The sequence below is a fragment of the Trachurus trachurus genome, assembly GCF_905171665.1.
Source record: "Trachurus trachurus genome assembly, chromosome: 3".
In the NCBI taxonomy this organism is placed as follows: Eukaryota; Metazoa; Chordata; class Actinopteri; order Carangiformes; family Carangidae; genus Trachurus; species Trachurus trachurus.
In genome coordinates, this window is record NC_139893.1 from 20796861 (window position 1) to 20822296 (window position 25436).

At 41.6% G+C, this 25436-nt stretch overlaps 5 protein-coding genes across 8 annotated transcripts; 1 reads left to right on the top strand and 4 right to left on the bottom strand.

The window, feature by feature from the left end:
- Positions 1 to 586: 586 nt before the first annotated feature.
- On the bottom strand, positions 587 to 11020 carry heatr3 (HEAT repeat containing 3). The gene is made up of 15 exons (XM_083999064.1): positions 10739 to 11020; positions 9163 to 9335; positions 7732 to 7819; positions 7272 to 7372; positions 6849 to 6958; positions 6157 to 6297; positions 5655 to 5950; positions 4425 to 4515; positions 4070 to 4224; positions 3838 to 3920; positions 3210 to 3346; positions 2839 to 2927; positions 2176 to 2319; positions 1919 to 2095; positions 587 to 1746 (listed from the first exon to the last, which is right to left on the bottom strand). The coding sequence occupies exons 1-15, from the start codon at positions 10877 to 10879 to the stop codon at positions 1633 to 1635; spliced, it is 2040 nt and encodes a 679-aa protein (XP_083855190.1). The 5' UTR covers positions 10880 to 11020; the 3' UTR covers positions 587 to 1632.
- A 115-nt stretch (positions 11021 to 11135) lies between these two features.
- On the bottom strand, positions 11136 to 15214 carry cnep1r1 (CTD nuclear envelope phosphatase 1 regulatory subunit 1). The gene is made up of 6 exons (XM_083998226.1): positions 15154 to 15214; positions 14575 to 14646; positions 14214 to 14287; positions 11835 to 11944; positions 11575 to 11629; positions 11136 to 11496 (listed from the first exon to the last, which is right to left on the bottom strand). Exons 1-6 carry the CDS (start codon positions 15176 to 15178, stop codon positions 11455 to 11457), a joined length of 378 nt encoding a protein of 125 aa, XP_083854352.1. The 5' UTR covers positions 15179 to 15214; the 3' UTR covers positions 11136 to 11454.
- Positions 15215 to 15745: 531 nt separating this feature from the next.
- On the bottom strand, positions 15746 to 21500 carry LOC311007522 (arylamine N-acetyltransferase, pineal gland isozyme NAT-10-like). The gene is made up of 3 exons (XM_084000745.1): positions 21273 to 21500; positions 17156 to 17295; positions 15746 to 16957 (listed from the first exon to the last, which is right to left on the bottom strand). The coding sequence occupies exon 3, from the start codon at positions 16950 to 16952 to the stop codon at positions 16080 to 16082; it is 873 nt and encodes a 290-aa protein (XP_083856871.1). The 5' UTR covers positions 16953 to 16957; positions 17156 to 17295; positions 21273 to 21500; the 3' UTR covers positions 15746 to 16079.
- On the top strand, positions 17322 to 24783 carry sdr42e1 (short chain dehydrogenase/reductase family 42E, member 1). 3 transcript variants are annotated; one of them, XM_084000716.1, is made up of 3 exons: positions 17322 to 17488; positions 22843 to 22919; positions 23191 to 24783. In XM_084000716.1, the coding sequence occupies exons 2-3, from the start codon at positions 22858 to 22860 to the stop codon at positions 24287 to 24289; spliced, it is 1161 nt and encodes a 386-aa protein (XP_083856842.1). In that variant the 5' UTR covers positions 17322 to 17488; positions 22843 to 22857; the 3' UTR covers positions 24290 to 24783. The 3 variants fall into 3 exon arrangements, with proteins under 3 accessions (XP_083856842.1, XP_083856843.1, XP_083856841.1); XM_084000717.1 differs by lacking the exon at positions 17322 to 17488 and adding an exon at positions 19755 to 19835; XM_084000715.1 differs by lacking the exon at positions 17322 to 17488 and adding an exon at positions 22311 to 22420.
- LOC311007530 (arylamine N-acetyltransferase, pineal gland isozyme NAT-10-like) lies at positions 18259 to 21345 on the bottom strand. Of its 2 annotated transcripts, none has more exons than XM_084000759.1 (2): positions 21235 to 21345; positions 18259 to 20197 (listed from the first exon to the last, which is right to left on the bottom strand). In XM_084000759.1, the coding sequence occupies exon 2, from the start codon at positions 20190 to 20192 to the stop codon at positions 19320 to 19322; it is 873 nt and encodes a 290-aa protein (XP_083856885.1). In that variant the 5' UTR covers positions 20193 to 20197; positions 21235 to 21345; the 3' UTR covers positions 18259 to 19319. The 2 variants fall into 2 exon arrangements, with proteins under 2 accessions (XP_083856885.1, XP_083856886.1); XM_084000760.1 differs by lacking the exon at positions 21235 to 21345 and adding an exon at positions 20545 to 20609.
- Positions 24784 to 25436: the final 653 nt, after the last annotated feature.

Consider the following 25436-nt stretch of genomic DNA (forward strand, 5'->3'; position numbering starts at 1 on the left):
AACGTCAGATTTATCATCCTCTCATCAAGGTATAATGGACAACATGTACGCTGCAACGACGCAAACCCGATTAATTTTTTTCCGGCTCAGATTCTCTGTAAACCTCAGAGTATTTAATTATTTTTATCACCCGGGTCAGAGTTTACATCCCACAATTGAAGCCCGAGAAAAAACTCACGATGTAAATGACCAGTGGAAAATGCTTAATCGCAGGTGTATCGCTATGGAGTGTTGTTGTGAAATAGAGTTTCCACTATCAACTTAATAATTAATCATTAACACAATAAAACGTAAAGAAAAGAAGGAAAGGGTGCAGCGGATACGATTGCAATTTCCCATATTAACTTGTTATTCGTCAGTTTATCACTTCAGCAATATTTTCAAACCGGTAATAATCTTTACTTACATTGTATTACACCCTCGTAAGAATAGTGTTAATCTAATCATTTACACTCAATAAAATCAACTCAGGAATTCAATAGTAATATTTAGTGTCAAATAATATTTTTAATTGTGGTCCTACCTTTAGACCAGAATGTGTTTTTACAATGTAAAATAAAACAAACACCTTTAAGAAATCAGGATTTATTTCAAAAAAAGGCATTCATCCATAACCTGATGACATTCTCCCTAAATATATCTTTGAATCTTTTCATCAATTGTACTTAAGTTAATTATTCCCCTTAAAAGTTATTGGAAACCAAAACCTGGGAAGCTGATGAGTTGATAATCCATGACTCAGTTGCAAAATGGTTACATTATTTCAAACCTGTTGTGCCAGGAAATTCTGGATCCCAGCTGATCATTATGGTGATGGCTTCAGAGATTTTTTCAAACTTGTATTTCGGCAATCATCTTACGTTACTGAGAGAAACACTTTCTGCAGAAGGCTGGCTGGTGTGACTTGCAGACAGAAAAGCTTTACCACTCCAGGCATCAGAGTAGTTGCAGAGTGTGCAACAAATGGACTGAGAGGCAGAGGTAGAGAATAGGTGTTCGTTTCTGAAGGCTAAAATGCCTGTCTTAAATTACTGTAGTCTATTATTTTTTATATATATCATTTTAACTTTGGCAGTGAGCATACTAAACCTTCGATCTTAGTAAGTTACTGAAAGGTAGCAATGATTCCATAAAGCAAAATCTCCCTCATACACAAGCCAATACTAAATATCAGTCATATAAAAAGGTAAAGTTTTCAACAGCACTTGTGCTGGACCAGCAAAACATCAAATATTTTTGCCCATTGAAATACATAGCTTAAACAAGGGTAGCCATGTTGAAACCAGTCATCAGTTCAGCAAACCTGTTTTACTCAAATGTTACTGGGGATATGAAAATATTCACATTGAAGTCTGAATAACCTTTTGTGTTAAATGTAGGGAAAAGCACTCTTTACTGCAACACACTAGAACTAATAATTATTAGTTTTCACCCAACCTTCTTTACAAGTAAACATTCACATCACTAATAGTAAATCATTTAGAGAATATAAACATTAACAAATGGTTTGCTACCAACATAATAAATACTTGATGGTTTCACAACCATATTCCGTTTCATGCTATGCTCCCGCTAGCATACAATTTCCGACCATAACATACATGTTCAACTGGTCGTAAAATACACAAGTCCTTATTTTTTCACCACCTTCTCCAGATAACCAATGAATCTTCTCAGGTTCACTTTGATGTTGTCCAGTACACAAAGCTGCTGAGGGCTGTACCTGCCTCTTCCCTCTTTACGAATCTGGCGGAGAAAAGAAAAATTGGTGTAATTCAAGCAGCAAGGAGGAGAAACAAATGTGCAGTGGTGGGAAATGTAGGTTAATAATCCATTTGGAAAATGGCAATGTGGAATTGCATAAAAATGTTGATGAATCACCAAGTGTCAAACAGTGTTAAATATGAATCCCAGGTACCTTGGCCTTGAAGACAGGTTGAAGTGCCTTCAGTGCAGGTAATAACTGGATTTTTTTAGCAGCCGTCTCTGCCTCGTCTCCATCCGCAAAGACATCAAACAAGGCATCGAGTGCTTCTCCATTCACAACCAGGTCAGTATCCTTTGTGGCAACTTGAAGTAAGGCATTTCCAATCATCTGTAGGAGCAGAGTTTCTTAGAGGAGCAAGAAATGAAACAAGACAAGAAAAATGGCAGGAGAAAAAAAAGAAATCATACCTGAAGGGTTTCAGCAGTGCCTTTCTCTTTGGCTAATGTGCTGCCAGTGATGCCCAGAATGGCGACGGCATTGACCCTCACACTGACAACATCACAGCGGGTGGCCGCATCGCTCAGGCTCATCAGCTGCTGGGGGGTCATACACTGAGAGAGACGACAGATATTGAACCATTTTGTGGATCATTTTTACATGAATACAAAGCGTAGTCTCTGTTTGCTATTCATTCAGTCACAGAAAGGTAAAGGGGGACTCAACTGATTTTACACAATACATTCAGTTTACTGATCATTATGAGTGTTAGTGAGACTGAAAACAATCTTTTGTCATTCTAGAGGAGTAAGTAACCCCGATGATGTCATCAAAATTATCTCTGTCTGGGCTTTAATATTTGACTCTGGTGTGGACAGTTACCAGGCAGGAGTTTAATTTTAGTTGTTAATAAGAGGCATTATATAGGAGCCAGCAATTTAAGAGTACTCCGTAATAAAGACTAAAAGTCAGGGTATCTTAACCTCAGCTGCATAGATTCTGATTTCATTTTCTTAACAACCCCCAACTTTATGGAAGTTCAAAACTAAACCCACAGAAATAACCTTTTCAAAATTGCCCAATTATCCAAAATCAGTGATGGAAAATATGTAGCTGTGTGGTAAAATCTGTACCTGGGGGATATTTTTAGAGGCAATCATCTGTAACAGAGACCGCATGGCGCTGATGACGGCCTCGAGGAACTCCTTGTCTTTTGGTATCTCTGAAAACAAGAGGGGACATTGTGCTTACTTTGCAGATGTATTAGATGCTTCAGCATTGCAACTGCATACTTCTCCAACTGACTGGGGATTCATCCATCTACTGTGATTCAGTTATGGTTTTCACTCTTCACCCATATTCTGACTCCAAACGTGGGGAGACGTCTGTCTGCTGCTTCCATCAATGTGTTTTTAGCATTAAAAAATACAACTAAACAACGGAGTACTTAAGTATGAACTACAGTTGGCTGCTGTGCTGTGTTACAAAATGACATAAATGAGACCTGCTGCACCGAAGACCAGGGTGGACAGGTGCTGCGCTGCTCCCTGCAGGGCTGCTGGTCCTCCCAGAGACTCTGCATCCATGGCAGAGAGTATGCTGTGGAGACACGTCAGAGCCCGGGACTGTACACGCTGCATCCTGAGAAAAGATGACTGTTCTTATAAAAGCAGTAGCAGAAACTTCAAGTGTATCAGTGTGTTTGCTTGAAGTTGTAGGCTGAGATGACAACAAAAATAGTGAGAAATTTAAGAAAGAAAAATAAGGGAATAAACTTGATGAAATTGGGCACTAGGGTCATTAGATGCTTTGATTTGAATGATATGCTATGAGCTATGTAGTTATCAGAGGTCAAACCAGCTGAAACCTTTGAGAGATTTTGGGCCAACATATAAAACGACACCTTCCCCCATCATCAAAATACCACAGGAAACATCTGGAGGAACAGCGCTCATCCCTCCAACAGAGTTCAGACGCTTGGACCATCAAGGCCAAGAACACTGAAGCTGATCTGGCCCCACGTGGTGGTCCAACAGCTTACTAAGAGGTTATGTTGGTTTTTCCTTGGAACTGTCATCTGTCTGTAGATCACACAGTGAAGATCAAGAGAAAATGTAAAGTGAGAAGATTACTTTTTTATCAGGCCTCTCCAGGAGGGATTCTGATGGCACACATCCATGGCTTCCGTTTTGGGGAACTCGGTCTTTTTGAGGACCTTGAGTCAAGAGGGGGAAAAAAAGATGTAGATTACTACTACTACATGTAAGTAGTGCAGTTGTGCAGGATTCGCTGTATGTTTACAATATTTTTGTTAAATACACTAAAATGACAGTTCCAACACTGATGAAGCAGACATGTATTTGCCTTTTCAGGGATGCTGTGGTTGATTAAGGCCTCGTGAACCTCAGCTGACAAACACAGTGGAGACATAAGATTGGACACTCCGTCACAGAGACCGTCCGGACCCATGTCGCTTTCGTCGCTGCTCGACTCCTCCTCCCACTCGTCATCAGATGGATCTGAACAGGCACATGCACATAGATCGGATCAAGAGCAACAGGAAATGTCTCTAGGCCACTCAGATGAACTCATTTCACGTATTTCTTGTTTTAATAGCTTTTCTGATAGACAAACACATACTGGGTAGCCATGTCAAAGGAAATAATGTTGAGGAGAAGTGCCTGGGGTCAGCACTGCTGTCCATGTCCACAACACTCACCGTCAGAGCAGCACATGTTGACGATGATCTCTAAGGACGTTTGCTGGGCTGTCAGCAAGGCCGTTGCCTCCCTCAGCTCCTCCTTTCCCCTCTGGACAAAAACAAGCAGCCATGTGAGTCAACATCCTACCAAAACGATGACTGTTAGCATAGTTATCACCCAGTCTGAGTTCAGCTGCCCGACACGATGAAGAGATTTAGTCCAACAGTTGTATTCCAACATGTCGAGCCACACTTTTGAACCATGATGCTTGTTAAAACCTGCTGCAAGGGTGTCACATTTGAGGGGAAAGCGAGGTTTAAGTGGGGCTCAGTTTTTCACTCCAGTGCTTTCAACAGTGTCTGGGTGCGTTTATATAAACTAAAAAAAAAAAAAAGCTAAGATGAATATAACCCCATTGTATAACCCCTGATATTGGAGGGTATGTTGGAACGTCATCATGAATGTCACCCGCAATCTTGGGGCTCCCGCTGTGACTGAGCTGAGAGGGACAGCTCTGTCGCGCCGAGGTCAGATCTGGGCACAGTCAGCGTGGTCGAAGCCAGAAGCTGGTCCCCAGTTGAACCGTGCTGAGTGTCCCTAATGTGCTCCCGCGAATCCGACGGTTTGTCTGTCCTGTCAGTCTGCCTCGCAGTCTAGGATGACTCATGCGCCACCTTTTCACCTGGCATTAACATGAGCCTCCAAAATACAAAACTGTGTCGTTTCCTCCCCAATGAACACAGACAAGTCACATCCTAATATTTACCGCACTTGATACTGGGGATCAGTTTTTAATTCATTCATGTCTATTCTTAGAGCCCCCTGCATTTTTGTTAAAGATGTAATTGAAAAAAGTGTCATTATTAGTGTTTTTTAAGGGCCCACTGTTTGAGAAATGTCAGAAATCCTAAGCATGACCCTAAACTTTGACAAGAAATTCTCAGACAGGTGCTGTGAAAAGAAGATATCAGTAAGTACAATTTGTCATAATTAAGATTCACACTTAAAACGAGATGGTTACACGAGGGGTTGTGTATAAATGGTTCCTATTGTTAGATCTCAGAGAAAGGCCTAAATCTGAATTTTTATCCAAATAAAGCCAAAATCTGACCGTGTATGTTTTAAATGTGGTTTTGTGTTTTGATCCAATATTTAAGATATATCCAAGATATCAACATTCAACATTTTTACACAAACACACAAATCAGCGACACAAAGTACAACTGTACATGAGAGACACGACTTACAGGCAGGAGGTCAGAGACGTCATTATCGACCTTTGCCGCCTTTCCATTCTTCTTCTGTCTAGGTCCTTCCTCGTCCTCCTCACCCATCTCCTCTACAGCAAGCTCACCTACAGCCTGCTCTTCTACGTCCGTCACAGGCGGTGTGTTTTTGTGACGAACCTCTTCTGCCTGTTTGAGCTCAGGTATGAGGGTCCCTGCGTCCAGAGCCAGGCACTGTGACAAGGTGTCCACCACAGCGCTGAGAGTCTGGGCCTGACGGGCAGCAGGCAGACTGCCTTTCAGGTTCCACAGTGTCCCTGAGTGAAGCAGCAGGCACAGGAAGGACTTAGGAGGGTATCACAGTCACACCATCAACAATTGCTGCGCATGTTCCTTGAACTTAACAGCAACTTCCGCCCACAGGAGACATTTTTAATGCCCTCTTCAACTTGTTTTTCTGTGGCAAGTTTTAGTTTAAAACTATTTAGAACAAAAAAAAGACACGACAAGTGACAAATTGTACCTGCAGCCAGTGTCCTGAGGAGAGTGTGTGCCATGCTTGGCTGAGATGTCAGCAACACGTTCTCCAGGGCACCGAGCACAGCAGTGTTCAAGCTACACAGCAGCTCTGGGTTATCCTCAGTCACAGTGTGCAAACAGTGGGCTGGGAGAACACAGAGAGGAAACTTTTTTTGATCTTGAGAAGCTAAACAGGTTAGGTTATAGGGCTATGGTTTCCGTTACAGTTAATTATGGACATTTGTGATGCTAATGACCAGTCCACATGTTACAAACTTGTTTCCGCTACCAGCCTCAAATATCACAGAACTGTCAGCAACAGTAAGGATGTAACAAAACACTTCCACCGATGAAACTGTCTCAGTATATGATTCAAGGCTGTGCTCTGATGTTGAGTTTTTATCTACCAACTAAAATACTTGAAGCATCAAAAACTGTGTTTTATTATCTTTGCACATAGCTGGGCACGTCTCATCTGGTCGACCCAGCAATAACCTGACTGGCTCTGCACAGCCAGAATGAGGCGTTTGAGATTATCTAAACATCAGTGTCGTTTGGAGGTGCAGTCAATTACATGGCATACCCCATACCCTTACCAGCAGTAATGTGTGTAACTGTCATGAAAGTAAACTGAGGATGTTCGAAAAATAAATAATACTCATTGCAACCAGTTAACAGAATAGTAATTAGTCCTACCAGCAGATATGGCCAGCTCCACGTTGTGTGGGTGTCTTTCCAGACACTGGACAACCAGATCCAGGAGACCTGTTTTGTTGAAGACAGACAGTGCCTGGCTGCTGCACTCACTGGCAAGACAAGATAATAGGAGACAGATATAAGACAAAGCTATTAATATTCAGCAGCTCTGGGACAATTATTATAGTTTGATGTCACTAACAGTTGCAAAAACCAAAATACAAGTAGTGGGCTGGTGACTTTTTTTGGACTAGGTATGAAAGGCTCAAGTATATACAGATAAGTCGTATGACCTACAGCCTCATGAGGAGCTAACCAGCCAACAGCAGAGGAGTGGCAAGTGTGTGAGCTGCATTCTCAGTAAACTATCTCGTGATAAATAAAAGCTTAAAAACATTCAGCTTGCACAACATATTGGCTTACCAGAGATTCCAGAGTAAGTTCACAGCCTCATTGGCAACATCCTCCAATGCGTTCTTCTGGTCGGTCATCTGCGTGATGGCAATCTCAAAACCAGCACAGCACTGGAGAGAAAACAACATTGCTTAGCAGATGACAACACAACTTCAAGTGAAACAGGAATAATGGTTTGGTTTTAGCAATGCCATCGCTGATATGAATTCATTTTCTAGAAACTGGTGGTATATTTCTATCTCAGGACATATTCAACTCCAGTAACAGCCGAGAGCAAGCTTCCTAGGACTCAAAGTGTTTAAGTCAGGGTGCAGCCTTTTTTTTTTCTTTTTTTTTTTTTACAAAATCACTAATATCTCTGTTCTGGGATCAAACCTAATTGCTGAGGATCTTGACGCTGGCTTCAACAGTTGCTGATGAGAAGGAACTGAAGTGATGGAGTGAGCTAAAAGCAGTGGCAGACTCTCACCTCTCTAAGCACTGCTGTCAGAGGAGTCATGACGTCGTGCTTCACCATGTCCTCACACACCTCCTGGCCTCCACATGCACTCAGATTCCTGTCAGGGAGAAACAGTTGCAGACGCACACTCATCAGTCAGTGGAGGGAGGATTCACTGACAGAGATGCTGTTTGTGTGTATGAGGGGGGGAAGGGAGCCTGGAGATATACCATGAGCTTTCATTTTGATATCCCATACACAGACCCCGAACCTAAAGCTTACGGGAGGACAAAACTCTGGACAGGGGCTAAGCATGTACTCTGGTACCAAAACAAGTGCTGTGCTCACTGCGAACAGGATTATGGTGCTGAACATGACTGTTGTGTTGCTGCTGCTTAGAGGGTCAACAGCACTGACAAAATGTTTGATCATTGCTATTTGAAGAGAGTTGAGGAAAAACCAACAGGCGACACGCGTGCAAGTGTGATCTGTTTTCTTACGTGAATAAAACACTGGAAAATACATCATGAGACAATAAAAAACACAACCTATCAAATCAATCACAAAAGCCTCACTGAGCCTTCAGTCTTCCTACATCCTCTCTTTTTATTGTAGCATGGCGCCCCCTGTAGAAGCATCATGACAGAATACCATCATGCGCAACATACCACAATAAATTATTTTGATTGGGGGGAAAAAAAAAAACTGAAATGCAAAAACTTAATTAGTTAAAATATTTTGTCCATTAGCTTGCTTTTTTATTGGGTTTTTATTTTTGTGTTGTAATGTACCTAACTCTCTGTGTCAAACTGTTGTCAAACATGCTGCAATATGTGTTGACCGTCACTGCAACTGATTGACTTGAAATAGCATGAAAGAAGAAATGTGCAGACCAATATTTAAAACTTGGCACAGTGCAACTAATGTGCTCCATATGTTAACTTTAGGTAGATTTTCATCTGCCTAAAGTTAACATGGGGTCGACTGAACTGGACTCAGGAGGCACTTCTAATTCAGGAAAAAGTACATTAGGCCTTTTTTAAAGTTGACATTTTGACAAATTTAATTTATAGTGGCTCAATTACCCTAAGGGTCAGAGTAGCGATGTTACAAATCACACCTGTACTTCTGCATGGATGTCAAAACGCCCTACTCATGTGCCACCTCATTACTTACTTTTTTTCCCCCTCACTTAAATATTACCTGATTATCTTTGGGTTTTGGATTGTTGGTCAGACAAACCCAGAGCTGAGAAAATGTCATCTTGTTTTTGACATTTTGTTTGACACAATTCACCTACAAAATAAACGATGGATTCATTGACAATAATTTTTATTTGCCTTTCCTTATGAGCTCCATGTCTTTCTATTTGGTAACCAGGACCAGACCTCATTAAAAGTTAACACACTGAGGTTACATTTCAGCGCAGTCCACACCATACCCCCTGCACTACTGCCTCACCTGAGTGCTCCTGTGGCTGTCTCCCTGACAGCAATGCTGCTGTCCAGCACCATGGGCCCCAGGCGCCTCACGGCATCCCTCTGAAGAAAACCTGGGATGGTCTGGCTCTGCTGGACCACGCGAGAAATGCTGGCACATGCAAACTCCCTTACGTCTGCACTCGGACTCTCCAGCTGTGGAAAGAGATACAACTCTAAACACATTGTTTTTACTCTATTTTTTCAGTGATTGAAATATGAGGTTTTGTTGTTGTTTTTAGACAGAGGGCTTATTTAAATACACTTTAGTGAGCTCTTGGGGCAGCATCAGTGGTTAGCACTAGAGTCTCGGAGGGACTCAGCAGGTTCTCTCTGGGTTCTTCAGCTTCCCCCCACAGTTCAAAAATATGCACATTAGGTTAATTGGCAACTTGACAATTGTCATTAGTCATGAATGTGAGTACTACTTGGTGTGTGTGCCTTGTTTGTTTCTCAGCCCTGTGATGAACTTCCGACCTTTCCAGGATGGACCCTGCCCTCACACTGTCAGCTGGGATTGGCTGGATTGGCAATGTAGCCAATATATGGGAGGATGATGAGCGCTTCTCCTTTGCCAAAAACCAGTCATCCACCTGACAGGTGCAGCCTATCAAAATGCTGATCACATAGCATGGTTAATGCACTGTGTAAAGAGAGGCAAGTTTCATATTTGCAGCACGATGCTGTGAATCTTTCGCTAAACTACTAATGTGCATTTCACTACCATAAACTCATCTCAAGTGTTGTGTGAGGATTTGGCAGTGCTTCCAACACAGACCAGGTGTAACCACACCAACCATGGAGCTGCACATCTGGCTCAATCATCTGAGAGCAGGCAGCTGGAGAGCTGAGCTGATGCAACATTTGGTTTGCAGTGTGAAAGAACTTGTGGAAAACTCTCTGGAAAGCTCCTCTATCCACTTTCTCATCTTAATTAATGATGCTAATGACAGACGTTGGTTGCATCTGACATTTCACAGATGATCCCCAGTTTAAATCTTACTGTGCAAACAGCAATCGGGGTGTTGCAAATAAGAGTGGCCTTTAACTGTGGGCCATGGGCCAAAAGCACACCTGTGCAATAATCATGGTGTTAATCAGCATCTTGACACGACACACCTGTCGAGTGTGGATCATCTTGGCAGAGGGAATGAACACTATCACAGGTTAAAACGCATGTAACACGCACAAAATTTAAGAGAACTAAAATCTTAGTTACAAATGGGAGCAAATCAATAGTGTATGTTTTTTGAAGTAAACTAAACTAGCCTGTTTGAGTCTCCCTCGTGTATTGATCTAGCCCGAGTAATAAGGACACAGAAACTCTGGCCTTCCGTGTGTAAGCACATTCGTTTAGTTTCAAAGTTGTAACCTAATTAAATTCTGACAGTAAATCAGAAGCCTCAATCAGAGTCAAGTCACACATTCAGAAGTTAATCCTCAACAGGCTGAGGTCTACATCACTGGGATGTTTCAATGACGTGAGCCTGTAACAAGGTGAAAGGAGAAGGAAAAACATGTAATTTCGATGTAAAAACAGGACGAGACAGTGTTCCTACTTTCTCCAGTAACTCCGCAGCTGGACAACTATCATCGTCGTAGTAGTCTTCCTCTGCGACGGCTTCCTTCACAGCGTTCACCGGCAGTCCCACCGCGTTGAACTGCGGACGTTTAAATTTCGTGGTTCTACTTTTACCCATTTCAGTTTTTGATAAAGTGCAACCGGCGCATGCAGCGTGTTTTGCTTTCTTTTTCCTCCTGTTCACTTGAGCTTAGCTACAAAACCTCAAACACACACTCCGGCTCCAGCCTGGTTGGTGGAGGCCATGTGGAAGACGAGACCCTGCCGTAAAGAGTTGTTGCTACCGTAAGGCAGGAACCCTGTCGTGAAAAACCAGTAAAGCGGAAATGCAAACTCAAACATTTTTAGCACAAAAAAGAGAGGCAGGGTCACTCCTGTGGTGTTTATTAGGTAAATAACATTAAAAATAGAAACATTTAGATAAAATACATGCTTATCAGAAAAAGAAATAAACATCTGAACTCACACTGATGGAGTAAAACATATCAACAACTATGTGAGCAGATCAGCAGCTTCATTGGTGACTTCAACACAGCAACACTGTTAAAAGGCCCGATCAGTTCATTTCTTCTGTCTTCCCAACGTATTTCCATCATGATGACAACCCTGACCACCCACAGGATGCAAGTCACTGTCAGTGGTCATCAGCAAAGAGCTGGTACACTGTCTGAATAGCCCACACAAAGCTAGTGGTTATTGGGTATTTGGTCGTGGTTTGAGTATAAGTTTCCCCGTCTGTGAAAAGGTAAAATAAGAGACGTTTTAACACTTAATAAAAATAAAAGCTGGGTATATTGTCACAACAATACTCACATCATCACAGGACATGTTGTATTCTGCTAAAACTGTCCGACAGCGAGCAGCAATTCTGAGGTGGTGAAAGTCAAAGATGTTTAACCAGTGAGCCAAAAACGGGAACATAAATTAATCAGTCATTAAAAGAGTACAAATGCCCAAAATTCATTTCCTGCATGCACTGCACTTCTTGGTCAGTGATTGAGGTTGATTTGTGATGTGTAAATCTTAATCTAAAACATGCTGCTTCATTATGCACTGAAATAGACAAAGGATACATTGATGGTGCCACCACTCGTTTGTGTATCCCAGCGAAGAAGAGAGCTATCAGAGTGATGCAGCTGATGGTGAAGAATGGATGATTCCACAGCGATGAAAAGAACGAGACCTGCAAAACAAGAGAAACCAGGCAGATTCAATCACTGTGTCAAATATAAAACTTTTCTTACTGTACTGAGCCACAGAAATCAAATTTAAAGCAGAAGTAAGCGATCCGGTCGTTTTGGCTAACTTCCTGTCAGCCGATGGAGTTAGCAGTCCCCGCCCTCGTCCCTACGTCACCACATTCACGCGCATCCCTTGGCTGCACACACAGAGAGGACCGCCCCTTTATGCCGTTCTCTCTCCTCATTGGATAAAGGCTGTAGGATACAAGGAAAGTTTTCTCCTCGGCTTACAGCAGAGCAGAGTGACTGACAGACCCGTGTTTTGGGCCAAACACTCTATGTAAGTGATTGCTGTCGGAAGATATAACTATTTAAGACTTATATTAACACAAATATTCCGCTTACTTTTGCTTTAAGTGCATTAGAACACTTAAGAATATGATTATGTGAAAATAGAGGAAATAACTGTTAAGTTCAGTTAGTAAGTTTGAGTATGACTATTTCTAAAAGGGTCACATACATTTTTCCACACGTTCACAACTGTCATGTTTACTGTTCTCAGCTATATTCTCAGCGGATCTACATCAACAGACGGAAGGCCCTGAGTCCTGATAACATACCGGGCCAAGTGCTCAAGGAGTGTGAAAATCAGCTGGTTTATCTTATAACGGACATTTTTAACAAGTCACTGGATCAAGCTAAAATCCCATCATGTTTGAAGACTGCCACCATCATCCCAGTGCCAAAAAAATGTATATCATCACACCATTTAGTCTAATCACTACCAGCCCGTCGCAACTCACTCCCATTATGATGAAGTGCTTTGAGAGGCTGGCTGATGCAGTGAAAACAACCGGATCCTGAACGTGGACAAAACCAACAAGATCATCATTGTCGACTTCAAGAAAAGAAATCAGCCCAACCACGCTCCACTTCTCAACGACAACACGGCTGTGGAGGTGATCAGCAGCACAAAGTTCTTAGGGGTGCACATCACAGACGATCTCACCTGGCCTGTTAACACTGTGTCACTGGTGAAGAAGGCACAGTCGCATCTGCACTTCTTGCGCAGATTGAGGAGAGCCCACCTGCCCCCACCTCACTACATTATTCAGAAGCACCATAGAGAGCATTTGACCAACTGCATGGTGTGAAGCCTGCAGTGCTTCTGACTGGAGGAATGTGAGGAGAGCGGTGGAAGACAGCGGGGAAAATCATTGGGACTTCTTTTCCCTCCATTCAGGACATTGCACCTAGCACTGCATGTCCCGAACCACCAGAGACATCATCAGTGACTCCTCACACCCCCAACATGGACTGTTCTCCCTGCTGACCTCTGGAAAGAGGTTCCACAGCCTTCAGTGCAGGACCACCAGTTTCTCTAACAGCTTTTCCCCCTGGTCATCGAATTCTGAATGCTAACACGCTGCACTACTGCAGCTCCTCAGGCAACTTTGCTATTGCACTTTATAGCATTTTTGATATTTCTTCTTTATATTCTTAATTCTGTGCTGGGATGCAACATCATTTTGGTCAGTTACACTTGTATACTAATACTGAATGATAATAAAAGTCTGTCCAAGTCTAACCCCTGTTTATATCATGTTGCCGATAGCTGGTCTCTATAAAAAAGCACATGTCACTCCACCACTGAATACCAATAGCATTCTAAATCAAATTCAAGAAACAAATTCCCAGAATCCTTTGGGTCTGTTACACATCTGCTTGGATGTACTCCAGTCTATGATGTACTCATACAGGGTAAGAATGCAACTACATTTCCTCCAAGAGATGTCATCTGATATTGCCTTCACAAGTTAATTGCTATCCGTGCTGTCCGTGGTTCCCACAATGGTGGACAGGCATCTGAAATATGAAGACTCATCTTATTGAAGAGCAACCCATCTCTTGACAACTCTTACTACTACTACTACTATGCATAATCTACTAAAAGCCTAACTAGGGACGGGAGTTGGAAACTAGCATTAGCTATAATCTCTGTATGCAGAACATCAGTCACATTGACTTGTTTGTAACGAGTGGAAGTGTCACTATGTTAACCTGCATTGTCCCTATCAAATAAACTGAATTAAATTAAATCTAAATCTTAAATCTTTACCTGATCTTCTTGCACTGATAGGACAGATGCAGTACTCTGGGATTACATCAAGGTTTCCTGTTGCACTGAAGCCCTAGTGATGCCCATCACTTGTAAGTTGCTTTTGATAAAACTGTCTGGCACACGAGTAATTATAAATATATAATACATACCTTCTGTGTGTCTGGATCAATTAACCAGTTCCATGCCCCAGTAGCCGTACAAACAGACACCACTATCAGAATCACTGAAACAAAACAGGGGAAAAGGACTAACTGCAGCAATATGATATAATAAAATCGGTACATTTTAGACTCAACATTGGTGACAACAGGTTACAAGTCTTTAAACTGCAACTATATTGACACCAACTGCGGCATTTACTGTTTGTAGCAACTTTTGACAGCTTCTCAAAATATTTTTGATTGATTGTCATCAAATGTATGATTGAGCAAAAATAAACAAAAATACATGTAATAGTTACATATTTTGGCAAATAAGTGGTTATGACAATCACCACTAATAGGTACTTACTTCTCCACCTGCCTGTTGCAGGCTGCAAACAGGACACATACTCTGTCAGTCTTCTCTCAAACGCCTTCAGGTCTGAAAGATACAATAATGTACACTGTATTTGGACCTGGTGACATGGCTGAATAACAGAAATTTTTTCATGTTATGTCTAAGTGGTTATTATTATTACAAGCCCTGAATGCAGCTGTTAAATATCCAAAACGTTGCTCACGTTGCACTTTCAGACTTGCTGTATTAGGTCATTATGATTGCTTGCAACCCTTAACTATCTATAAAGCTACTTCGGGGGCAACAGAAACTAATACACTTAACATCACAGCACAGTTTATAACATAAGTCGATATGCCTTTGCTAAAAACTACACAGACGAAGAAGACTAGAAGTCCAGTGTCAGTAAAGCTAGCAAACATGCTAAGTGTCGACATCAGACTAGCCACCTACTCCCACTCTGCACCCACTTTTCTATCGCGTTTTAAGACATTTCTTTTGCATTTCCGACGTGATTACAGCTACGAGGCTAAACCAGACCGCTGGATACTTTAAAATGAGATGATTAAAGTTGTTTTCTGCGTTGGTTACCTTCGGCCTGTTCCAGGGAATTCATGTCTGCTCCCAACAGCCTGCTGTTGGCTGTGCTACTGCTTCCTTCCCGCTGAGTGACAGGCCCGGAAAACCAATCAGCATTGGCTGTGTGACAGGGTCTAATATGATTGGATGTAAACCAAATAATGGGCGGTGCGAACAGCTTAGCTCCCGCCCCCGCCCTCTGGCCTACTGGCGAGCCCAGAGACTATAGGGTGGCGCTGTTTGTAAGGTTGTCCAAAGAAAGCTAAAGAAAAGTTATATGATTTCTATGACCCCAAAACCCCTCAGCCCTTGGTGGTGGCAGATAACACTACAGGGAGACATACAATGTATAACAAATAACAAAACATGTAGCCTACAAATATAAGATAGGCCTAGATATACTCTCATAATCCAAAATATTTATGAAGAAGGAAGGCAATAGCCTACTCGACTAATATGATAAATCTCGATCAAATGCAGATAAAGTAAATAGAAATATACTGTACAAATATTCTTCTGAATTAATGTAAATCTCCCTTTGCACAGGCCATGACATTCAGTTTGTTGAATATTTGGCTGGATAGTGGATATATTCACACTGACACAGTCTTGATCAGTTTATTTATTCATGTAAAGTCACATATATTTTATGACATATTTCTGACATGACATTTTTCAAATATTTTCATGGTAATTGGAGAGTAGGTTTGATAACAACTTCTTAAACATGTCACACTGCCAGATTGTGTTTAACTTTGAACTCCTTTTTGCCATCATAAAAATTATGGATATAAAATCTTAAACATTGTATATAAAATTCAGAGCATTTAATGTTCAATGTAAAAAAAAAAATTAAATCTTCAACAAGCTGCTCGTCCGTTGTGATTCACAGCAGCTGTGACATCTACCAGGACGATTTAAAAACAGGGTGCTGTTTTTTAGATTGTGTAGCATACTTTGTTGTTTACAGGCTTTAATTTCTTTGGCAACTTTACGTTGAACTTCTCCCTCAGAATTTGCTCTATCTCATCATCTGGTATGTTTCTCATGTCTAAGACATCAACACCTTCCTCAGGTTTGTAAGTGACCTCGCTGTAGATCCAGCCAATCAGGGCTCTGAATCCGTTGGGCATTTGCAAAGAGCAAATGGATTTGTTGGTGAACAGTGAACTGGGATCTGTCTGAAGTGTGTTGTTTATCTCAAAGAAATGTGACGCCTCACGAGGCACCAAGGTGAAGCCATAGATCGTTATTGTTTGGTCCCTGTTCACCAGGCTTGAATTGGCAAACTCTGGATTAATGACTTCTGGCTTTCTACCAGTCTTCTCCAGCGCCCAGATGTCCCCCTTGTCTATGAGCCGAAAGACCCCCGCTGCCTGAGGTTGGTCCTTTCCAGAGACGAGCTCCAGTGGCTCCCACACTTGGGAAGACACCCCAAAGCTTACATCAGTTATGTAAGCCTTTCCATCAATGACAACCTGGTTAATGAGATGAGACTCCACAGGGCCAAACTGATTCAGGGTACTGTTAAAGACTCTGGAGCCCAGTGTCGTAGTGTTGTAGCCCATTTCTCTCAGCACCCACCCAAACAGGAAGTTGTTCTCAAAGCACCAACCCCCACGGCTGCTTCTCACTAACTTATTGAAAATGACCTCCAGGTCTATGACGATCCTCTCGCCACAGTGAATGCTGAAGTTTTCAAAAGGAATTGACATGACATGTTGTTTGTGGATCAGCTTCAGTGTTGCAAGGTCTATGTTCTCATATGAGCCGTGGAAACCAATCCTTTTGAAGTACTCCTCCAAATTCATCTTGCCTGTAAAATGCAGCATAATGTCAAGATTTGATAGATCTGAATGGGTTTTGATCACAGAAGACATTGACAAAGAAGATTGTTCAGTACACTTTCATGCATGTGATACTAAAATGTCAACAATTCTACATGAAGTTCGAGACCTAAAAAGCTTTGCAGCACAGAATATCAAGAAATAAACATAAGAGTGTTTAATCTTACCTTCCGTCTAGGCTGATCCTGCATGCAATCCAAGTGTGTAGTCAGTCATATGACTGAGTATGGAACCAAAGGTTCCCCACACCGAAACTGCAACTCAGCTCTTTTCCTCAAGGGAACTTCCAAGTTGTAAAGGTCTGAGCCTGTGTAGCCAGTAAAGATATGTTTGGGTTAGAGTTAATGATTTTCTTGGGCACTTGTGCAATCAGTGCTTGAGTTGTTGCTCCGCAGCTGCTTCACAATAGGACATGATTTATAAGGAACAGGCACATTACACAGAAGGATCTGCTTGCCATGATTACATAATGATGTGGTTTCAATTCGTCGAGTTTGCTTGTGAGTGCCAGTTGGTGAGTAAACTCAGTCAGGCAATACTAGTGGCGCTGGCACCTTTAACACCAACCCTAGAACCAGTGGCGTGCACGGGGGGGGGCTGCTGCAGTGCCCTCTTGGAAGCCAAAGCGCATGCTAAAATGGCTTCATGGGCGCCAAAAGGCATGCTAAAGTGCCGCCATGGCAGCCAAAACGTGTGCTAAAGTGCCTTCTAGGAGCCAAAACGCATGCTTAGTGCCCTCTTAAGTGGCGAGGACGCGCTATATGTGTCCTTTTTTTTCCCTTTCGCCCCTGCCCTTCAAAAAGTCTGTGCATGCCACTGCCTAGAACATGTGTCTAATGTTGTGTCTCAGTTAATGTATTTTATACTCACACTTTTGTTTTAAGAGCATTTCAGTGATAAGTATGACAACATGCGATGCAACACACTTTATGGTGCACTCAAAATAGTAAAAAAAAAAAAAGAAAGAAAGAAAGAAAAGTTGTGCATACACGTGCATTATGTTTACATGATCTGTGTGCCATCCTCTGCCCAGTGTGTGTGTGTCTGCAGTGTGGTTCTTTGGTGTTGAGGAGGTACTGATGCACACTGAGAGGAGTCTGTGTAAGACTATTAGTCTTATATATTAACAAAACTCTCAGTCTTTCTTCACTCAATAGCAGCTCTCATATTGATAAACTCAAATTACTTGAATAATTTAAGGATCATTCTGATTTATTTACACTTGGCATACTCACAAACATAGTTACTTGCACAAAACAACATATGGAAACATTAGCATCACTTGCCTCCAGCACATTTCCACTTTTCATTTCATTTATTTACACAGAAGGTGAATGGAAGTACACAGAGATAAAATTCAAAATACAGTAGACAAACATGGGCTATAGGGGAGGTTACTCTCTCCATCTTGCTTTTTGACCACCAAGTGTTTTCTTCAACTTGAATGTGTCTTGAAAACTTCCCCATGGAGGCTTCTTGAAGTCCTCAAGGTTAGGATGAGTAGAAAGCAGGGAAGTTTCAAATGCTAAAAATTTGAGTTGTTGAGCGACACGCTGCTTTGGCTGTATGGGTTTCATAAATTTAGGTTCTTTCTCTTTCTCATCAAGGTACGTTATTGATCATCCATCTGGTCGAGGTTAGTTGTTGTGTCGTCTTTGTTTCTGAAGGCAGGAGAATTATCATTGCCTGTCCATACTGTCCACCAAATCAGTCACTCATGATGTGTGGCTGAAGGTGGGAAAGCTGTTGTTGCACAAGCCTGTGGTGATCTGTGAAGCAATGGTAGCTGTAGCTTTCGTGCAGGGGAGCAACGGTTTGGGCATCTTGAACTTGATCCATGGCAGCTCTGATGAGATAATCAGTGGGATCCAGCTCTGAAGGTATGTCTTTAACCTCATTGCTGGTGCTGTTGTAGCTACCTAGTGCATTCAGCATGCAGCAGGAGATGGGACATGAACCAGGTTAGCAAGAACCTGACTTGACAAAACTGAAGGTTCACCGGTGACATTGGTATAAGCAAGTGGGTGAATCCAGCTTTTCCTTGGGTGGCAGCACTTTCACTGAGAGTCATGTCTGCTCCTTCAATTAGAACTCTGGCTGTTACACAATCTGAAGCAGCTGTGAAATATCCTGTGGCGCCACCTGTCAGTCAAACGCTACTGCATCACACTACAGGCCTTTATTGACAGAATGGACAGTGTATCTGGTTTTAATACACATTTTTACTCAGTGAATAACATCTAACATACTTTTTTTTTCCTAGTCTGTCTTAAAATGAACCAAGAATGTGACATCTGTCTGGACAACTTAAAAACAACTACATGTGGTTTTTCAGAGTGTATACCATGCTTTGTTGTTTACAGGCTTTAATTTGTTTGGCAACTTTACGTTGAACTTCTCCCTCAGAATTTGATCTATCTCATCATCTGGTGTGTCCCTCATGTCTAAGACATCAACACCTTCTTCAGGTTTGTAAGTGACCTCGCTGTAAATCCAACCAATCAGGGCTCTGAATCCGTTGGGTGTTTGCAAAGAGCAGATGGACTTGTTGGTGAACAGTGAACTGGGATCTGTCTGAAGTATGTGACTTTTATCAATGAAATGATCAACTTCACGAGGCACCAGGCTGAAGCAGTAGATCGGTTTTGTTTCCTTCCTGTTCACCAGGCTTGAATTGGCAAACTCTGGATTAATGACTTCTGGCTTTCTACCAGTCTTCTCCAGCGCCCAGATGTCCCCCTTGTCTATGAGCCGAAAGACCCCCGCTGCCTGAGGTTGGTCCCGTCCAGAGACGAGCTCCAGGGGCTCCCGCACTTGAGAAGACACCCCAAAGCTTACATCAGTTATGTAAGCCTTTCCATCAATGACAACCTGGTTAATGAGATGAGATTCAAGAGGTCCAAAGTCATTCAGGATACTGTTAAAGACTCTGGAGCCCAGTGTCGTAGTGTTGTAGCCCATTTCTCTCAGCGCCCAGCCAAACAGGAAGTTGTTTTCGAGGCACCAGCCCCCACGGCTGCTCCTTACTATCTTTTTGAAAATGACCTCCAGGTCCATGATGATCCTCTCGCCACAGTGAATGCTGAGGTTTTCAAATGGAATTGACATGACATGTTGTTTGTGGATCAGCTTCAGTGTTGCAAGGTCTATGTTCTTATATGAGCCATGGAAACCAATCCTTTTGAAGTACTCCTCCAAATTCATCTTGCCTTTAAAAAAAAAATTATATTTATGTGACTTTCTTAAAGTCTTGGCATAGCTAAGGGTTTATAACAATGAAACCATTTATCAACTAGGATGTCAATGAATTTTCAGAACCAGTCAACTGGTTACAAATTGTAGTTAATCATGTCAGCTGTATCTTCAGTCTTAAAACATTTACAACAAAGAGTATCTCTATGGAGCAAGAACACTAAGTTCTGGCATTGAAAGTAAAGTTTTGCATTGCAGAAAAAGTTGTAGGCTATTGACATCCAAACAAGTATTGGCAGTTAAAACGTCTCATTGCAAAATAAAACAAAGGCATTAAAAATAACTATATTTTATTTGTACGTACCTCTCCTTCTTCACAATGCAGGATGCTGACAGGAAACAATAATGCCGACTGGCAGCGGATACCTTAGGCCCCTCTACTCCCTTGAAGCGTGTGCGCTCCTAGCCTCTCCCTTCAAAACCCTCCCCTCCATGCCAAAACCCTGCCAGTAAGTTGAAACTGAAAACCATGAACACCAGTGACACTGAAAAAATAAACAGTCACTGAAAGAGGATAGACATGAGGAAGAGTTGAGACAGACAATACATTAAAAAATATCAAAATAAAATGTATTTTTCAATGCCTGTGTTTTATTTTTCAACGCCAAAACTTAATGTCACTGTTTTGCTTCCATACTATCGCACAACTTGAACTGTTAACTCGTTATAAGTAGAAGCAATAACTTTTCAATGTGTGTTTGTCAGTTGCAAGCGAGGAAAACAACTGAAGGAAATGCGATCTATTATTAGGATCTGAAAGCTGTTTGAGTTGGGGTTGCCTATAGTCTGGGTGGCATTAGCCCTACTTTGTTTAATCAATATTGACCTGTGTCTCTGCAAAAGTTAACTTTCATCGGCAAAGTTGTCCCATGTAACATAGCCTACTGTATGTTGCTTACAGTAAGAAAGCCCATGGCGTACGAAAGTAACGCCCATGTGCTCCGTCTACTCTCCAACATTGCAGCATTTTGTCCAAGTTTCCATCAGAAATTACCTCATTAATACTCTGTTGAATATTGACCAGCCTCTTACCTGCCGACCGTGACGTAATCTGCAGCTCAGTGCAGTTGATGTACTTTGTAGGTGATCGTAAACAAACAAGAAGCCACCGCGTCCTCGAAGTAAAGTGACTGATGTTTGTCCACTAGAGGGAGCGTCAACATTTCAGACCCAGATTAGACCCACATGTTTGAACATTTTTCTTTCTTTTTTTTTAATTCTAAAATAAAAAAAAGAAAAGAAAGAGTAAAACCAATATCTATTAACATGTCATGTTGACACTGTCAATTATAATAATGATGATAATTATAATGGTGGAACAGAAGTGTTTAAATAGCCAATAGTTTGGAAGAATATGGACACTGACTGATTCAGTCACTGCACTGGCTATAATTTCGAGCTTTTGTTCATTTTAAATATAATTACATTATCCCACAAACACCACTTTTGGGAAAATTAAATATCAAACCTAAACAGAACTACAGAGTTCTGCAGGTAAGTTGAAGATGTAATAGACAAGAAACAATACATTTAAGTAATACATTACCCTTTCATTGTTCGTGCAGTATAAATATCAAGTAAAAAAAATAATCTAAAAAAATAATAATAATAATCTAAAAAGAATCATTTTATTCTGAAGGCGAGGTGCATACCGGAAGCCATCTTCATAGAGTTAAAGCAAAGATAGAAGGTCGGTCGCATGCGACATGTCTATGGATAATACATGGATGGTCTATGGTCGCATGTCCTAGGGTAGCATCAAGGTATGGTTATTGAGAACATCATTTCCTGGTATAACTTTCAACGTGAAAAACAGACAAACTCTTCGCAAAATCAGAATACAATGCAGATCACTTTGCAAAATTATTAAGTCATGTGCTTACTTGAAGACTCTATAAATAATCATGGATGGTTTATTATTCCCTTCATCATGATAATTTGTCATCAAAATAAATCAATAATTATATTCATCCTTTTATTGTGAAGGTAATGCCTTGCTTGCTGCGATTATGTTGACGCAGGGGGCGTAATTACGTAACGAAATGCACGTTCATTCAAGGAAGTGCACACCATGTTCTCCATGGTGCACACACCGGTTCTCTCTACGGAGCTGTTGTAGAGTTTTGAATAAGTGACATTCAACAAATATTTTACCCATTTTCTAACCGGCTTATGTCGAGGTTGGTACCGACGGTGAAAACGTGACCGTAAATAGAGTCTTGCTCAGACTGTGTATTTGTTACTCTACTTTTGAGAGACGCTGAAAAAACCCTCGCGAAAGTGTAAATTAAGGTAACGTTAGTCTTTAAGCTAGTCAGACTTTTGGTGTGTGATTTGTGGTGCATTAGATAATTAGGAATCACGTTAATATATTCACCTAACTCAGTAAAAACGCTTGATTATAAATGTGTAGGTTGATGCACACAACTTAACGCAGACTGTCGGTTAGGTAACGACTTTTAGGCTACCGTCATGTTTTTTGTTTTGTTTTGTTTGTCAGTTTTCACACTTTCGAAGGCGCGCGTGATTGTGTGTGCTTTTCAAAGTTGTCACTGGTCTTCCTCTGATTGTAGGCTAATCAATTGTTTTCATAAACCTGCAGATTCGTCCTCCTGCAATGGAAAATACACGTACAGACACCTTTTTAATAACTGGGGGCTGTGGCTACTTTGGTTATCGGTAAGAACAAAATTTCTTTTGTGTATCATTCAAGAAAATGAATCTAACATTCAGTCAGTTTGGCTGCGTGGTGCTTTACCACAGCAAGGTGGCGCTATCGCACAAGTTTTTTAAAAATATTTTATCTCTGTCAGACTGGGATCTTTGACCACCACAGAGCTTATGGATGTGAAGTAGACACATGTACAGTTAATGTAGTTTTGTCATAGATTTGCATTGAGTATTGTGGAGATTTAAATTAATATTTCATCATATCTTTGTTCCCACACAGCCTGGCCTGCTCCCTGCATAAAAAAGGAGCCAGAATCATTCTGTTTGATACAGTCCCACCAATCCTAGAGGCACCAAATGACTTTGTGTTTATGCAAGGTGATATACGTGACTATGCACAAGTTGAGAGGGCCATAGCTGGTGTGGATTGTGTATTCCACATTGCCTCCTATGGCATGTCTGGCAGGGAGCAGCTGAACCGTCATCTGATTGAGGCGGTGAATGTCCAAGGCACACAGAACGTCCTGAAGGCTTGTGTCGAGCACGGAGTGTCCAGGCTGGTTTACACCAGCACCTTCAACGTGGTGTTTGGAGGCCAAGTGATCGAGAATGGTGATGAAAGCCTCCCTTATCTACCTCTCCATCTGCACCCTGACCACTACTCTAGAACGAAGTCCATGGCTGAGATGGCTGTGCTAAAAGCTAATGGGACAGCGCTGAAGGACAGGTCTGGGGTGCTGAGAACTAGTGCATTGCGGCCGGCAGGGATCTACGGGCCTGGAGAGCAGAGGCACCTACCCAGGATAGTTGGTTACATTGAGAAGGGGATCTTCAGGTTTGTTTATGGTAAACCCAGCAGCTTGGTAGAATTTGTCCATGTGGACAACCTGGTATTGGCACATGAGCTGGCAGCAGAGGCACTGACCTTAGAGAAGCAACACTGCTCTGCTGGCCAGGCGTACTTCATCTCAGATGGCAGGCCTGTCAATAATTTTGAATTCTTCAGACCTCTGGTGGAGGGCTTGGGCTATCCCTTCCCAAAACTACGGCTACCTCTCCATCTCATTTACTTCTTTGCCTTTCTCACAGAAATGATTCACCACCTGGTCGGCCCCTTCTATAACTTCCAGCCACTGCTGACACGTACAGAGGTGTATAAAACTGGTGTGACTCACTACTTCAGCATGGCAAAAGCCAAAACAGAGCTTGGTTATGAACCCCAGGAGTACAACCTCAATGAGGTTGTTCAATGGTTCAGATGCAGAGGCCACGGGAAAAAGTCTTGCAGCTCCTTCCCTGGTCGATTACTTCTAGACATCCTGTTTGTTGCTGCCTTGGTTGCTGTGGCTCTCTCTTTTCTCCCAGTTGTTGGTAGCTGATGAGAAGCTGAGCCATCTGTGATCTATGAAACATCATTCTGACATTTTCTTAAACATCCTGTATCAAGACTGGTTTATGGATAGTTTGTTTACATCCAAATTTCCATGTACACATTTTATTTCAAAATTGTCATAACTGACAGGTGCTTCAGACATTTCAAAAGTTTTTCATAACAATCTTGTGATACTGTGATACCCATAACATGTGAAAATAAACATAATGCTACTTAGCTGTACCATATACTACACTGTCACTGAATGTCTTAATTCACCATGTCATAGGTGAACTATGTGTCAGATGATCGAAGCTCTAAGGCCAAAGACTGACAATCACTTGATACATGCCAGTGTTTTAATACTTTTTGTTGAACTGTACTACGGGGAGAAAAAACTTCTAAGTGTTCTGGAAATTGTAACACATTTTCTTTTCAAGTGATAATGCAGTTTGTTTGTATAAGTTCAACTGTGGATATGATGTGGTTATTGAACTGAAATGATTTCAACCAAACTCATCCTAAAATTAAAATTTGGATTCCACATCCATAAAAGAATATCTGCATTTGTGTGTTTGTTTGAATACGTTGTAGGCCTATAGACTCCAGATAAATACTGTATATAGTATATAAATATAGTAAATAGCCTACATATACTAAATAATAACCAGACAAACAAGTCACCATTGAATAAACAATGAATGATTTGTGCACCTTGCATTTTGTTCAATTCCCCCACTCGAGGGCTGTACCTTTATTCGAGCCAATATAACCATAATTTAATAATTTATGGGCCTTCTGGTGTGTATCAATGCTTGTTACCAACATGAAAATGTTCCTTCATCATAACTGGACATTATCTAAAATGAATGGGGATCTGGGGATACCAGACTAAAAAAGGTCAGGATAAATTTGAGTTTTAAATGGATTTTCCCTCCACATTAGCAAATCACTGCATCTTATTCCTGGCGTAGCCTACAAGAAGTCTGACCAGGTGAGGCGTGCTTTGTGTGGTATCTTAGTCTGCCTTGGATGAATGCAGACGTCCCCTTCTCTCTAAACTATTCTCTTTTCAGAGCCGGCAGCCCCTTGCTGAGTTGGTCGCAATCATTGTTTCTCTGCAGCATTAACCACATTCCACAGAGGCGCAGCGC

Excerpts from the sequence above, each read along its gene's own strand:
- cnep1r1 (XM_083998226.1), bottom strand. The coding sequence starts at position 15,178 with ATGAATTCCCTGGAACAGGCCGAAG. Across the intron at positions 11,945-14,213 it reads TTGATCCAGACACACAGAAG|GTCTCGTTCTTTTCATCGCT; the intron begins GTATGTATTATA and ends CTTGTTTTGCAG. Across the intron at positions 11,497-11,574 it reads ACAACATGTCCTGTGATGAT|ACGGGGAAACTTATACTCAA; the intron begins GTGAGTATTGTT and ends ACCTTTTCACAG.
- LOC311007530 (XM_084000759.1), bottom strand. The coding sequence starts at position 20,192 with ATGAATTTGGAGGAGTACTTCAAAAGGATTGGTTTCCATGGCTCATAT.
- LOC311007522 (XM_084000745.1), bottom strand. The coding sequence starts at position 16,952 with ATGAATTTGGAGGAGTACTTCAAAAGGATTGGTTTCCACGGCTCATAT.
- sdr42e1 (XM_084000716.1), top strand. The coding sequence starts at position 22,858 with ATGGAAAATACACGTACAGACACCTTTTTAATAACTGGGGGCTGTGGC. Across the intron at positions 22,920-23,190 it reads TGTGGCTACTTTGGTTATCG|CCTGGCCTGCTCCCTGCATA; the intron begins GTAAGAACAAAA and ends GTTCCCACACAG.
- heatr3 (XM_083999064.1), bottom strand. The coding sequence starts at position 10,879 with ATGGGTAAAAGTAGAACCACGAAATTTAAACGTCCGCAGTTCAACGCG. Across the intron at positions 9,336-10,738 it reads CTGCGGAGTTACTGGAGAAA|CTGGAGAGTCCGAGTGCAGA; the intron begins GTAGGAACACTG and ends CTCTTTCCACAG. Across the intron at positions 2,096-2,175 it reads GCACTGCTGAAACCCTTCAG|ATGATTGGAAATGCCTTACT; the intron begins GTATGATTTCTT and ends CTGCTCCTACAG.